Consider the following 14,578-nt stretch of genomic DNA (forward strand, 5'->3'; position numbering starts at 1 on the left):
CCCCCTTCCTTCCCCCTCCTTCCCCCTCCTTCCCCCTCCTTCCCCCTTCTCCTTCCCCCTTCCCCCTCCCCCTCCCCCTCCCTTCCCTTCCCTTCCCTTCCCTTCCCTTCCCAGCCTTCTTTCCTCAGATCCCTATAAGGCAGGAGCCCACACCTCAGCTCTGCACTCAGTACAACTCCAGCTGTACTTACAAGCTCATGGTTTCAATGGCTTCCTACACACAAGCACCTGCCATACCTTGTCATCCCTGGTCACCTGAAAATGAACGGAGCTCAGCCTAGGTGTGCCCTCCATGGGCTTGTCTAGCAGGACGTCAGATGAACATGTGCAAAGCAGAATTCTTAAATATTTACCCCAGCTATGAAATTCATAAGGCTGGCAACACATTCCAGCAGATTCTAGGAGTCACCTACAATTTCTCTCTTCTTCAGCCTTTCATCTTTTTTCTTACTTATGTATTTACATATTTATGTATTTATTTATATTCACTCTATGTGTGTTTTGTGGCATGTACACCCACATATGAGAAGAGGACATAGATGTCAGAAGAGGTCATGGTTGCTGGGAATTGAACTCAGGACCTCTGTAAGAGCAGCAGTGCTCCTAACCGCTGAGCTGAGCAAATCCTCACCAGCTTCAGCCTCCACCTTTAACCCAGCCAGAGAGGTCCACATCTTGGCATCTCTGTCTCCATCACCCATAACTGAGTGAAGGAGCGCAGCCTCCCAGCCATCCTTCCTGCTGTGCCAGCTCCACTGCCTCTTGACAATCTTCGCAGGGCAGCCATAGGTGAGCTACAGATGTGACAACAGGGCTGATATGCTCTCTGGCTAAGTCTCGTTTGATGGCATGCTCTTTTAACTCATGGTAACACCTCAAACTGGTCCTGCATCCGTCCTGGGCCCTTTGTAATCAATGACTTGCAGACTGTCTGGTCCTCTGTGTCGATTTTAAGCCCCCAATTATGAAGACCACCCCTACCAATGGATTAGACTTAATTCTCTGCTGGATCCATGTTTCCTTTCTCCCAAGTCATCACACCATGAGGCAACCCAGGTCACCCAGGTTGCGTATCCCAAAGTTACAAGCAGAGTTTATAGAACTCTGAGTTCTAAAACTGGCTTGTTACTATTCAAGTTCATTCTGCTCATATCATTTTCAAATACGTTCATCAGGCTCAGAAGCCACTTAACACTTACAAAGCAGTCAGGAGTAAATACTATAATGATACAAAGAAGCACATCTGGGGAGTAAGAAAGTCCAACATCTTATATAATACCTCAACATTTCTTTCAACAACACAGGAATAATAACTCTACCTGAATCTCTCCCAAGAGTCCTCCAGTCCGCTCCAGCACCAAGTGCAAAACCATTGTGGAATTGGGGTTAGGGACAGAAATTTTGCTTTGGTTGAGAAATCTTATGATGCCAAAGGGAGAGTCACTTTTGGCAATGGTGATTTTGCTCACTAGGTGGCGCCCAAGGATCGCTCCACCCGTAGCTCCAATGAGCAGAATTTCAAACTGCTTCTCAAATTCACTGCATGGCGAGAAGGAGCAATCTGTGAGTCTAAACATATTAAAATGCTTGTAAAATCCAAATAGCTAGTCATTTTCCAAATTGGCCATACATATTCAAGGCACAGCGAGCACACACCAGGAGGAGGGTGCTCAGCAAACAGCAGGCTCAACAGGAAGTTCTCACAACCCACTTCCTCTTAACCGCAGAAGGGAGACAGGAAAACGCTGCCGCATCCTGACCAGACCGTGTGAGGAACAGAAAATCTTTCCTCTATCTGAGAAAAACTGAAGCATACAATCACAGCGCCATCTCCTTTCCTGGTACTCCCTGTCTCTCTCGGTGCTGCTTCCCGGCGGAAGCATGCATCCTCAGTGGAAGTTAGGCCTCAGTAGCATGCTTTCTGTGTGTCCACTGTTTCTGCAGGACTAACCTTTCGCTGTCACCGACGATGGAGACATTTATAAAGCTTAGGTTCTGCCCATGCTGAAAGGTGACTGAGCTACCGCGCAGTTCATAGCCTCCTGGAACTGCAGAGAAGCCCCGGGAGCTGAAATCAGCTGACACATGGCCGTAAGTCCCGCGAAGCCTCAGGACAGGGAGAGTGACCACACCGGCATCTTCCTCCACTGTGACGGGAATGTGGGATTATGCGAGTTACTAGGAAAAGCAACTGGACTAAGCTTAAAGACAATGGTCGAGTGGACGCTTCTGTTCTCATAGTTCACTTATCAGCTCTAAAAATATACAAGTTTTGTGGGTCTTAAGTCTTTATGAAAAATATAGCTTAACGGATGTAGAAATTTAGAGGTATCAATTTTTTAAAAGATGAATGCAACGTATGCAATCATTAGTACAGGATTGCCTCCTTTTTATGATATGCACAAATAAAATAAAAGCTTGTGCATAAACTGGAAATATTCTGAACTGCTTTACATATTTAGCTGAAATACACATAGTGCATGTAAGGGAGCCTTACAATATTTGTATTACATAATATCTTCATTTATGTTTTCTGTGTGTGTGTGTGTGTGTGTGTGTGTGTGTGTACTTGTGTGTACATATGTGGAGCTCAGAGGACAACTGGCTGGGGTCATGTCCCTTCCCCTACGAGCTGGTGTCCAGGATTGATTTCAGTTTGTCAGGCTTGGTAGCAGACACATTCTCTCACTGGGCTATCTCAGTAGCACTCAGATGTGTATTTTTAAATCTACATATATAAACTATTATATTTTCTGATCCTAGGAAATCTATCAGAAAATATCAATAGCAATGTTTGATTTCAATTTAAAAATTCAAATTTAAATTTTAAATAAAAAAGGTATCGATTCTTGGCCTTTTGGCTAAGATCAAATGTAAAAAGGTAACCACTACCAAAACTTCCTCTCAGAAACAGTGAATTAATGAGAAATGAGTAAATAGGAAAAAAAATCCTATTATTTCTCGATGTGAAAATGCAGCATGCCTTTCCCAGTAGTGAGCTGAAATTCACAGAATAACTCATGTGATAAGCCAGAGCTTATCCAGAGTCCTTACAAAGGATGCAGAAGGAGGCTGATGAACTTTCAAGAGAGCTAAACAAGGAATCTGGGTAGAGGCAATAAAGCTAATACATCATTTGCATAGACAAGGTATTGTGTTTACTTTTAAATTATATTTATAGTCTACCTTTGAATAAAAGCATATCCTAGGAAGGTGGCCATCTCTTTCTGCCTAGAAAGGAATGTAACCACATATTCTGTGTTCTGGTTTTATGGTAACTGGAACTGTAAAGCCAGGCTAGCCTGAGAGGAGCTGAAGACAAGAGCCCAGACATTATCAACAGCTATAGAACAGTTAAATATTCAAGTCAATGGTGGCTATTCACTGCAGAGTCAATAGACACTGCTAAGCTAGATCATATAAAATTACATTTACATAAATTTGGAAAATTTTCTTTAAAAACCTTTTAAATTTATTTAATTTTTTATTCATATAAATGAATCTTTGAATATGCAAATTGTTCTGAAGCCACAAGAGGGCATCAGATCCTCTGGAGCTGGAATTACAGGCAGTGTGAGCCCATCATCCAGTTTTGCAAGAGCAGTGTGCTGTTTGGTTTCTGTCGACTTGACACAACCTGGATGTATCTGGGAAGAGAAAGCTTAACTGAAAAGATGGCTCTATAAGACTGGCCTGTAGGCAAATCTGTGGGGTACTGTCTTGAATGATTTGTGTATGAGTGTCCCAACCATTGTAAGCATTGTCATCCCTGGGCAGGTGGTCCTAGATCACATAAGAAAGCAAATTGAGCAAACCAGGAGGAGCAAGCCAGTAAGCAGTGTTCCTCCATGGCTTCTGAGTCAGGTCCTCCCTCCAGGTTTTTGCCTTGAATTCCTGCTCTGACTTCAGGATGTAGGCTACAAATTATAAGATGAAATAAATCCTTTCCTCCTCAAGCTTCTTCTGGCCGTGATGCTTTATCTCTGCAATAGATATCTAAGACAGCACCAACCAGCAAATACTCTCAACCACTGAGCCATCTCTCCAGCCCCTTAACAATGCTTTAATCAGACATATTTTAATAATCCTTTAAGTTTAAACATCATTTTTTCTAAGCCAAGTAACAGTTTGGCTTTGCAAAATACAGAGGGGTTCAATACTACCTAAAAGCAACTGAAAATATATTTTAAATATAAACATACACATATAGGGAAATTTTTGTCATCATTCAAAAAATGCATATAAGAATTCTCCTTTGCAATTGAGAAAATGTTGTGACAGTTAGGAGAAGCCAGCTACGCTCACCTGAGATGTCTGTGTACTCTGGATCAAATTCAATGACACCTTCTGCATTATCATTTTTCATTATTGTGATTCGAACAACGGAGATGTTCCCAATTTCAGGAGGTTGATCTATCTGAAGTCCATTCTCTTGGATGGTAAAATCATACCCTCTTGCAAAGGAAACAAAGATTAAAACACAACAAAATAAAATAACAAAACACACATGCATATTATGAACATGCAGGTCTTTTTAGCTGCTATATTTTAGTTCTATTGCACTGACTCTGTTGTAGGAGTGTGCCCACAGCCTGATGCATGCTTGGAAAATCTGTACCTCAGCCCTGTGACTATCCTAAACATTCACAACACTAAGGCTGTCTTCTGAGAAGTGATGCTTAAAAAAAAAGATGTTGCTCCCAAATATTGGTGCTTTTATGAAACAAAAGCTAAAAAAATAAAAATAAAAATAAAAAAATTACAAGTTTGGATAAAATACGAGCATAAGGAAATGTTAATGAAATGTCACCATTAATTTAATCAGTCAGTTTACTTGTATAACTGCATATTTCTACAAAAGACCTTTTAGATTGATGTTCCCATCAAACAAGCTTTGATGGCCACGTCTTATTAGCATTTCTGTTCCTAAAGTAAAAGAATTTTCAAAAGACAGTAATCAATTCCAATCCTTCCTTCAATTCCCAAATTCTTTGCACTTGGTGTTCATGAGCTACCTGTCCTGAAAGGGTGAAAACTGCTAAATAAGATTGCTCACAAGGCAAACCCAGAGAGGGAACCAAGGGGGCACGCAGTAAATGGGAGGAGCTACCCCCATCGGCACCTGGAGATTAGCTGGTCACACAAGACCTTCCAAAGCAGCAGGCAGCTAACCAGGAGGCAAAACAGGAAACACACTGCATTCAATTGCTTCCTTTTTGAATCAAAGGAAGCCTGCTCATTATCTGCAAGCAAAAACTATTAACCAGAGTTCATGTGGAAATTTGTCTTTGGAAGAACAGCCGAGAAGGCAAAATCTCCAAGTCTTGATTAAGCAAAACCACAGGCTGCTGTCACCTGCTGGGGAGCTACTTTCTCCAATCCACCTTCACTTAAGAAAGCCTGAGCTACCGGAAGAATTTAAGTCCCACTGCCAGATACTGAAGCATGTCTTGAAAAGGAACAATATGATGTGAACTCAAAATATATCTTTCTATTTCTCAGGTAAGAGAATACATACTCTACCTATATTTCTGAGTGAAATACTGAGCTAGGAAAAAAAATTAAAGCATGAAATTTACATTTAACTAATGAACATATACTTTAATATATAAGCAAACTTTCAGTCTTCTCAGAATTCATGCGCTATTCTAGGGGAAGAGCCCTTCCTGGGCCCTGCATGGGGGCCTTTACAGGGGTGATGGTAAGACTGATAACCTCAGACAAGAGGAGCTGGCAGTGTCTCTTACTGTCAATTAACCCAGCTCCAGGGAAGGAGTGAGCCTCAGAATGAGGAAGTTTGATGCTTCACTGACAGTATGCTGCACCACTTTGGTTAACTACCATTCAAATTTTTCTTCCAGTGTGAAGCTGCTACTGGGCAAGGATTTACTCACAGAGAAGACAGCCCAGCCTACCACTGCTCTCTCAAACAGTCAGGCTAATCCCATAAGGAATGGTGAGACAACTGCTGCTATCAAGGCTCTGGCTTTGCTAGGTGAATCCACATAACAGGACCATGTTCTCTCAGCAGGGAAGTTGGGAGAGGAATAGTTTAGAAAGTTATGAAAGTCGTAGTCTGCCTTAATTTCTGCATTTGGTCCTGGCCTGAGGTCTCTTTTCTTTCTTTCTCCTTGCTTCCCCTCCTTTCCTCATCTTTACCTTCCCTGGAGGTCCACTCTTGTAATGGCAAGAACAAATTCCTCAGGGCCTTCAGGAAGGTTGTCATCAAGGATTTCAACGTGCAGACTTTTTGTCCTCTCTCTGGCTTCAAAGAGCAGCTCCCCTGAAATGGGAACAAAGTCCCAGCCTGCCTCAGCCGTCCTGCTGCCTGTCTCATACCAGACTCGCACACGTCCAAAGGAGCCACTGGAGCGGACAACCGTGACATTAACCTAGGAGAAAATTGCTCACCTGTTTAATTTGTATCTTTAATCCATGGCACAAATCATCTCTAATTATTCTATTTACTGGGACTATGTAGGAATTAAATTAAATTTTATAAAATTGCAGTAATCACATTATAATAACAATGTGAGGAAAATTTAATCCATTGGGGGAGAAAGCTTTAGAAAAGGAACGACAATAAAAACCAAGCAACCAAAGCGCATTTTAAGGACACTCCCCATACTAACAACAACAGACAGAGCCTCCTCGGTCCACCATACCATCTCTGCTGCCTCTGAAACTTGAAGCTGCTCATGTGAAAACGAGAATCGGCCATAGGGAGCATCACTGGCTACCATGGTGATTCGGGCAGTGATGCTGGCTTCATTCAGCACCCCGCCCTCACTGATTCCAGTAAGCTGAAACTCATAGAAATACTTCTCCTCTGGGATGTCGTCATTCAAAGCCTGGAGAACGTTAAAAAAAAAAAGTCATTCTGTCCTACCCATAGAAACAGTCATAGATTCTGTAACCTCCCTCCAATTACACAAACACACACATGCACACACACATTCATACCGACACATGTGCACACACACACACAGAGACAAAAGGGCTAACAGAAGACACCCATACTGGTACCTGAATTACTACAGTGGTCACAGACACAGACATTCACACAGACACACAGATACACACACACACACAAAGGCTAACAGAAGACAACCACACTGGTACCTGAATTACTACAATAGACACAGACACTCAGACACACACACAGAGACACAGACACACACACAGACACACACAGACACACACACAAGGGCTAGTAGAAGATAGACACACTAATACCTGAATTACTACTGTGGCAGCAGACTGTCCATCCAGCATTGTCAGTTGTCCTGATGTCTCAACAAACTCCCCTCTGGAAGGAGGTACTATCCTCCAGTCCACTACGATTTCCCCCAAAACGCCTGGGCCACGAACAAGGCTACAACAGTATGTGGATATATATTTAGTATATTTTTAATCATCTTTCCTAAACCTTTGCTATGCCTTTCAACCAATTTTCACTTACTTCAAGAATGTTATGACTTTAAATAGACTTACTAAGCAACTGTAAATCAGGCAAAATTCTTAGGATTCTAAGGTAGTCAAATCAGAATTCCTAAACTTAAAGTGAACTCTAAGCCTGAAGGTTTAAAGGAATAAAAATGACATGAGTAGTGTAACAGATCCTCTAAAGAACAGACACACTATTCTCCACATGTAAACAGACTCAGGGAAAAGGAGGAGGACTGGATAACCCAGGAGGAGTCTGCAGACTACAGACCTCTCAAGTCAAACGCAGCTGCATGACTGGTAGCTGCTGCTTCATTTCTTATTAGAAAATGTAAAGAAAAAAAAACTTGCCCCAAATCACACTGATTTATTCATGTGGCAGGATCTAATTTGAGAACCCACAGAATCATGTTTATGGAGAAAGTAACTCCTTGTTTGTGCAATGGCAAAATGGGGCTGTCTTTCTTGCCCTCATGGACTTTGCAACCCATCTCTGAAACACATCCCCAAGTGAACAGGGCTACTTGTGACAAACTAAGACAGTTCAGAGGACCACTTTGCATTTCTGCCTGAAGTCTGATCTATTGTCCTCACAATGCTTGCCAGTATCTAAATTGATAATGTGCACTGTGTATGCTTGAGAATGACACTGGAGCCAGTGGTTCTCAACCTTACTAATGCTGCTACATTTAATACAGTTCCTCATGCTGCTGGAGACTCCCAACCATAAAATCATTTTGTTGCTACTTCATGACTATCATTTTGCTATTGTTATGAATCATAATGCCAATATCTGGTGCTCAGGATATCTGATATGTATCCCCCAAGTCAGCCATGACCCACAGGTTGAAAATTGCTGCTCTACACTACTTAAATAGAACAAAGAAAAAAATCATAAAATCCTCACCTGATGGTGGCAGTGCCATTGTATGTTGCTGAGGGTTCCCCAATAATGATGTGTCTAGATGATGAAGCAATTCCAACTTCTGATGCACTCTTATCTCCTCTAATGATGACTGATGCACTGCCTATGTTTAAGATAGCACAGCCCATTCTGAGGCAAATGTACACACATGCACTAAACAATTAAATGTAGATGACAATAAACGCTGGAAGGTGACGGTTTCTGCCTTTCACCCGGAGGAGATCGAAGCACACTGAGGCCCTGGCACCTCTAGAGACCTTCCTGCAATTACACTTGAAGAAGAGGGCAGGAAAAGCCTGGATGAATCCCCCTCTCACTGCCTGGTAGACAAGCTGTCATCTACAATGTACATGAAGTGATTCACCATACCTCTGTTGGCTGTGTGGGTTTGTCAGTGGTCTCAGGAGCAAAAGCAAGCGTTCCTGAGAGCACTTTTTATTTCTCCTTCCTTCCTTTTTTTTGTTCATTCTTTCCTTCCATTTCTTTCCTTTTTCTTTATTTTTTTGTTATTTTATAAATTTATTTTTGACCAATGATCATTTATTTATGCTATGTCAATATTTGTGATTATCACTTAAATTTATTGGCAACTGTGTAATATTCTATTCAATACATGAAATGACTTGATGTTTGGTTTGCTTCCAGTGTGGATCAATCTGATGATCAGTATTAGAAACCTCTGTCAACTCTTCTGGGGAAATATGTGCAACTTTTTCTTCCACTAATTTATTGATTGATTCACTTAACATCCAAACTGCAGTCCCCAATACCCTCCAGTCCTCCTCACATAGTTCTGCCCCCTTCCTCCTCCTTTTCTCCTCTGAGAAGAGGAAGACACTCCCCTGGGCTCCAACCCACATCAGTCCCAGAGCATTGTTTAACATGGAGTTACAATGTTATAAAAGGATGGTATCACAATAAGCAAATTTATATTTTAAATATTTCTTATCCTTTTATTATTATTCATAGCACAATGAAATCATTTATCTGTCTTTCCTATGAATATATAAGATGGGAATATTTGTATGAAATATTAAAAGAGCCAAGTGACTAATTGTAGATAAATGCACGTAGACTTAGACTATAGTAATCACACTTTGTGTGTTAAACTTTTAAATTATGCAACATATGATTGCTAATCATGTGGAAATTAAAGGAATCAAGCATCACTAACAGCATTTCAAGGTAACTCTAAATTCATATAAGAACATAAAATTAGATCATATTGAGCATGGAGCATGAAGACCAGTTTTGAAACACAGAGAATATCTGTGTAATTAAGAATTCTTGGACCAGGAAAGATGGTCTAAAAGTTAAGAGTGCTTACAGCTCTTACAAAAGGCCAGGTTTCCTTCCCAATATTCATAGCTAGGGGCTCATAAATGCTGTAATCTCCAGCTCAAGGGGATCCAATGGCCTCCACACATTGTGAACACACATGTACATGCACATGCACATGCACACATACTCATTGGCATACACACACATAAACTAAATTAAATGTTTTAAAAATAATTCTTGGGGCTGAAAGATGGCTCAGATTTTAAGAGCATGTGGTATTCTCATGAAGAACCTCCTATGTAGGGCAGCTTCTAACACAAGGTAACATGAGTCCCAGTGAAGTCAAGTCCACTGGCCTGCAGTCACCTGCACTCACATGCATACATCTACATGAACATGTGCATACACAATTTTAATTAAAAATTTCAATTATGTCTTCCGGTCTTCACCTGAACACTGAGCATATCTTGGGCTTCAGCTCTGTACCCAATCCCACAAAACCCAGCATAAGCAGGGCTCCCAGGAGCTCTACCCCAGCAGTATCTTAGGTAAGGAGACAGCAACACTAGGCCCAAATAGGGAGTAACTGGGACCCATTGGGACCCAGGAATTCACTCCTGGCCAGAGGCACTGGTTCCTTCCCCTCTCAGGCCTAGCACTGAGCAGATCTTGGGCATCAGCACTAACCCCAGCAGCAACACCCACTCCAAATAGTTCTGACACAACCAAGATAATAGGAAAGACAGGCTCCAGTCAGAAACAGCACAGGTAGCACTAAGGAGATCCAGATGGTGAAAGGCAAGCACAAGAACATAAGCATCAGCAACACAGGGTACTTGGCATCATCAGAACCTAGTTCTCCCACATTAGAAAGTCCTGAATTCCCCATATCACCAGGGAAGCAAGAACCAGATCTAAAATCACTTCTAATGATGACAATAGAGGACTTTAAGAAGGACATAAATAACACTCTCATAGAAATTGAGAACACAGGTAAAAGGTAGAAGCCTTTAAAGAGGAAACAAAAAAATCCCTTAAAGAATTACAAGAAAATACAACCAAATGGGTGAAGTAATTGAACAAAACCATCCAGAACATAAAAATGGAAGTAGAAACAATAAAGAAATCACAAAGGGAGACTACCCTAAAGATAGAAAACCTAGGGTAAAATTCAGTAGTCATAGATGAAAGCATCACCAACAGAATACAAGAGATAGAAGAGAGAATCTCAGGTGCAGAAGATACCATAGAAAATATTGACACAACTGTCAAAGAAAACAAAAAAGCAAAAAGTTTCTAACCCAAAACATCCAGGAAATCCAAGACACAATGAGAAGACCAAACCTAAGGATAATAGGTATAAAAGAGAGTGAAGATTCCCAACTTAAAGGGCCAATAGATATCTTCAACAAAATTATAGAAGAAAACTTCCCTAACCTAAAGAACAAGATGCCCGTAAACATACAAGAAGCCTACAGAACACCAAATAGACTGGACCAGAAAAGAAATACCTCCCGTCACATAGTAATCAAAACACCAAATGCACAAAACAAAGAAAGAATATTAAAAGCAGTAAGGGAAAAGGGCCAAGTAACATATAAAGGCAGACAAATCAGAATTACATCAGACTTCTCAACAGATACTATAAAAGCAAGAAGATCCTAGACAGATGTCATACAGACCCTAAGAGAACACAAACACCAGCCCAGGCTACTATACCCAACAAAACTCTCAATTACCATAGATGTAGAAACGAAGATATTCCATGATGAAACCAAATTTACACAATATCTTTCCACAAACAAAGCACTACAAAGGATAATAGAGGGAAAACTCCAATACAAGGAGAGAAATTATACCCTAGGAAGAGCAAGAAAGTAATCTTCCAACAATTTCAAAAGAAGATAGCCACACAAACAATGCAACCGCTAATAAAAATAACAGGAAGCAACAATCTTCTTTCCTTAATATCTTTTAACATCAATGGATTCAATTCCTCAATAAAAAGACGTAGACTAATGGACTGGATAAACAAACAGGACCCAGCATTTTGCTGCATACAGGAAACCCACCTCAGTAAGAAAGACAGACACTACCGTAGAGTAAAAGGCTAGAAAGCAATTTTTCAAGCAAATGGTCCTAAGAAACAAGCTGGAGTAGCCAATCTAATATCAAATAAAATCGACTTTGAATGTAAAGCTATCAAAAAGGATAAGGAAGAACATTTGATACTTGTCAAAGGAAAAGTCAGCCATCATGAACTCTCACTTCTGAACATCTATGTGCCAAGTTCACGAGCACTCATGTTCATAAAAAAAAAAATCTTACTAAAGCTGAAAGCACACATTGCACCTCGCACAATAATAATGTGAGACTTGAACACCCCACTCTAAGCAATGGACAGATCATGGAAACAGAAACGAAACAGAGACACAGTGAAACTAACAGAAGTTATGAAACAAATGGATTTAACAGATATCTATAGAACGTTTCATCCTAAAACAAAAGAATATACCTTTTTCTTAGCACTTCATGGTACCTTCTCCAAAATAGATCATATAATTGGTCACAAAACAGGTCTCAACAGATAAAAGAAGATTGAAATAATCCCATGCATTCTATCAGATCACCATGGACTAGGGCTGGTCTTGAATAATGACAAAAACAATGGAAAGCCCACATACACGTGGAAAATGAACAACACTCTATTCAATGATAAAGTGATCAGGGACGAAATTAAAGACTTTTTAGAATTTAATGAAAATGAAGATGCAGCATACCAAAATTTATGGGACACAAAAACTGGTAGCTCTAAGTGCCTACAAAAATAAAAAATAAAAATAAAAAAACCTGAAGAGAACACATACTAGCAGTTTGACAACACACCTGAAAGCTCTCAAACAAAAAGAAGCAAACACACCAAAGAGGAGTAGACGGCAGGAAATAATCAGACTCAGGGCTGAAATCAACCAAGTAGAAACAAAAAAAACAACTATATAAAGAACCAATAAAACAATAAAACCAGGAGCTGGTTCTTTGCGAAAATCAACATGAGAGATTACCCCTTAGCCAGACTAATCAGAGGGAAGGGAGACAGTATCCAAATTAATAAAATCAGAACTAAAAAGGCTGACATAACAACATAAACCAAGGAAACTCAAAAAATCATCAGATCCTACTACAAAAGCCTATACTCAACAAAATGTGAAAATCTGGATGAAATGCACAATTTTCTAGACAGATACCAGGTACCAATGTTAAATCAGAATCAGATAAACCACCTAAACAGTTCCATAACCCCTAAAGAAATAGCAGCAGCCATTAAAAGTCTCCCCACCAAAAAATGCCAGGACCAGATGGTTTTAGTGCAGAATTCTATCAGACCTTCAAGGAAGACCTAATACCAATTCTCTTCAAACTATTCCACAAAATAGAAACAGAAGGAACACTGAACAATTCATGATTTGGAGCCACACTCACACTTATACCTAAACCTAACAAAGACCGAACAAAGAAAGAGAACTTCAGACCAATCTCCCTTATGAATATCGATGCAAAAATACTCAATAAAATTCTCGCAAACCAAATCCAAGAACACATCAAAACAATCATCCATCATGATCATGTAGGCTTTATCCCAGGAATGCAGGGATGGTTCAATACACGGAAATCCATCAATGTAATCCACTATATAAACAAACTCAAAGAAAAAACCCACATGATCATCTCACTGTATACTGAGAAAGCATTTGACAAAACTCAACACCTCTTCATGATAAAAAGTCTTGGAAAGATCAGGAATTCAAGGCCCATACCTAAACATAGTAAAAGCAATATACAGCAAACCTGTAGCCAACATCAAACTAAAGATAAAAAATCCCACTAAAGTCAGGGACTAGGCAAGGCTGACCACTCTCTTTCTACCTATTCAATATAGTACTGGAAGTCCTAGCCAGAGCAATTAGGCAACAAACGGAAGTCAAAGGAATTCAAATTGGAAAGGAAGAAGTCAAAATTTCACTATTTGCAGATGATATGATAAAATACTTAAGTGACCACAAAACTTCCATCAGAGAACTCCTAAACATGATAAACAACTTTAGCAAAGTGGCTGGATATAAAATTAACTCAAACAAATCAGTAGCCTTCCTCTACTCAAAAGATAAACAGGCTGAGAAAGAAATTAGGGAAATGACACCCCTCGCAATAGTCACAAATAAATATAAAATACCTTGGTGTGAATCTAACCAAACAAGAAAAGATCTGTATGACAAGAACTTCAAGTCCCTGAAGAAAGAAATCAAAGTAGATCTCAGAAGATGGAAAGATCTCCCACGGTCATGGATTGGAAGGATTAACATAGTAAAACTGGCCATCTTGCTGAGAGCGATCTAAAGATTTAATGAAATCTCCATGAAAATTCCCACTCAATTCTTCACAGAGATAGAAAGAGCAATTCTCAAATTCATTTAGAATAAGAGAAAACCCAGGATAGCAAAAACTATTCTCAACAATAAAAGAACTTTTGGGAGAATCACCATCCCTGACTTCAAGCTGTACTACAAAGCAATAGTGGTAAAAAATGCATCATATTGGTACAGAGACAGGTAGGAAGATCAATGAATAGAATAGAAGACCCAGAAATGAACTCCCATATCTATGGTCACTTGATCTTTGACAAAGAAGCTAAAACCATCCAGTGGAAAAAAGACAGCATTTTCAACAAATAGTGCTGATTCAACTGGAGGTCAGCATGTAGAAGAATGCAAATTGATCCATACTTACCTCCTCATACAAAGCTCAAGTCCAAGTGGATCAAGGACCTTCACATAAAATCAGATACACTGAAACTAATAGAAGAGAAAATGAGGAAAAGCCTCAAACACATAGGCACGGGGGGTCGGGGGGGGGGAAGTTCCTGAACGG

The 14,578-nt window shown here is 40.1% G+C and overlaps 1 protein-coding gene across 1 annotated transcript in view; it reads right to left on the minus strand.

The window, feature by feature from the left end:
- Adgrv1 (adhesion G protein-coupled receptor V1) overlaps positions 1-14,578 on the minus strand; it is a 543,344-nt gene that overhangs the window by 334,808 nt on the left and 193,958 nt on the right. Inside the window, exons 61-67 of the mRNA XM_028760109.1 lie at positions 8,354-8,474; positions 7,237-7,375; positions 6,666-6,851; positions 6,160-6,392; positions 4,306-4,454; positions 1,952-2,147; positions 1,320-1,539 (exon numbers count right to left, since the gene is read on the minus strand). Of these exons, the coding sequence (XP_028615942.1) occupies positions 1,320-1,539; positions 1,952-2,147; positions 4,306-4,454; positions 6,160-6,392; positions 6,666-6,851; positions 7,237-7,375; positions 8,354-8,474 (1,244 nt within the window). The remainder of the gene's footprint in view (positions 1-1,319; positions 1,540-1,951; positions 2,148-4,305; positions 4,455-6,159; positions 6,393-6,665; positions 6,852-7,236; positions 7,376-8,353; positions 8,475-14,578) is intronic.

Source organism: Grammomys surdaster, unplaced genomic scaffold, assembly GCF_004785775.1.
Source record: "Grammomys surdaster isolate TR1022 unplaced genomic scaffold, NIH_TR_1.0 126391, whole genome shotgun sequence".
NCBI lineage: Eukaryota > Metazoa > Chordata > Mammalia > Rodentia > Muridae > Grammomys > Grammomys surdaster.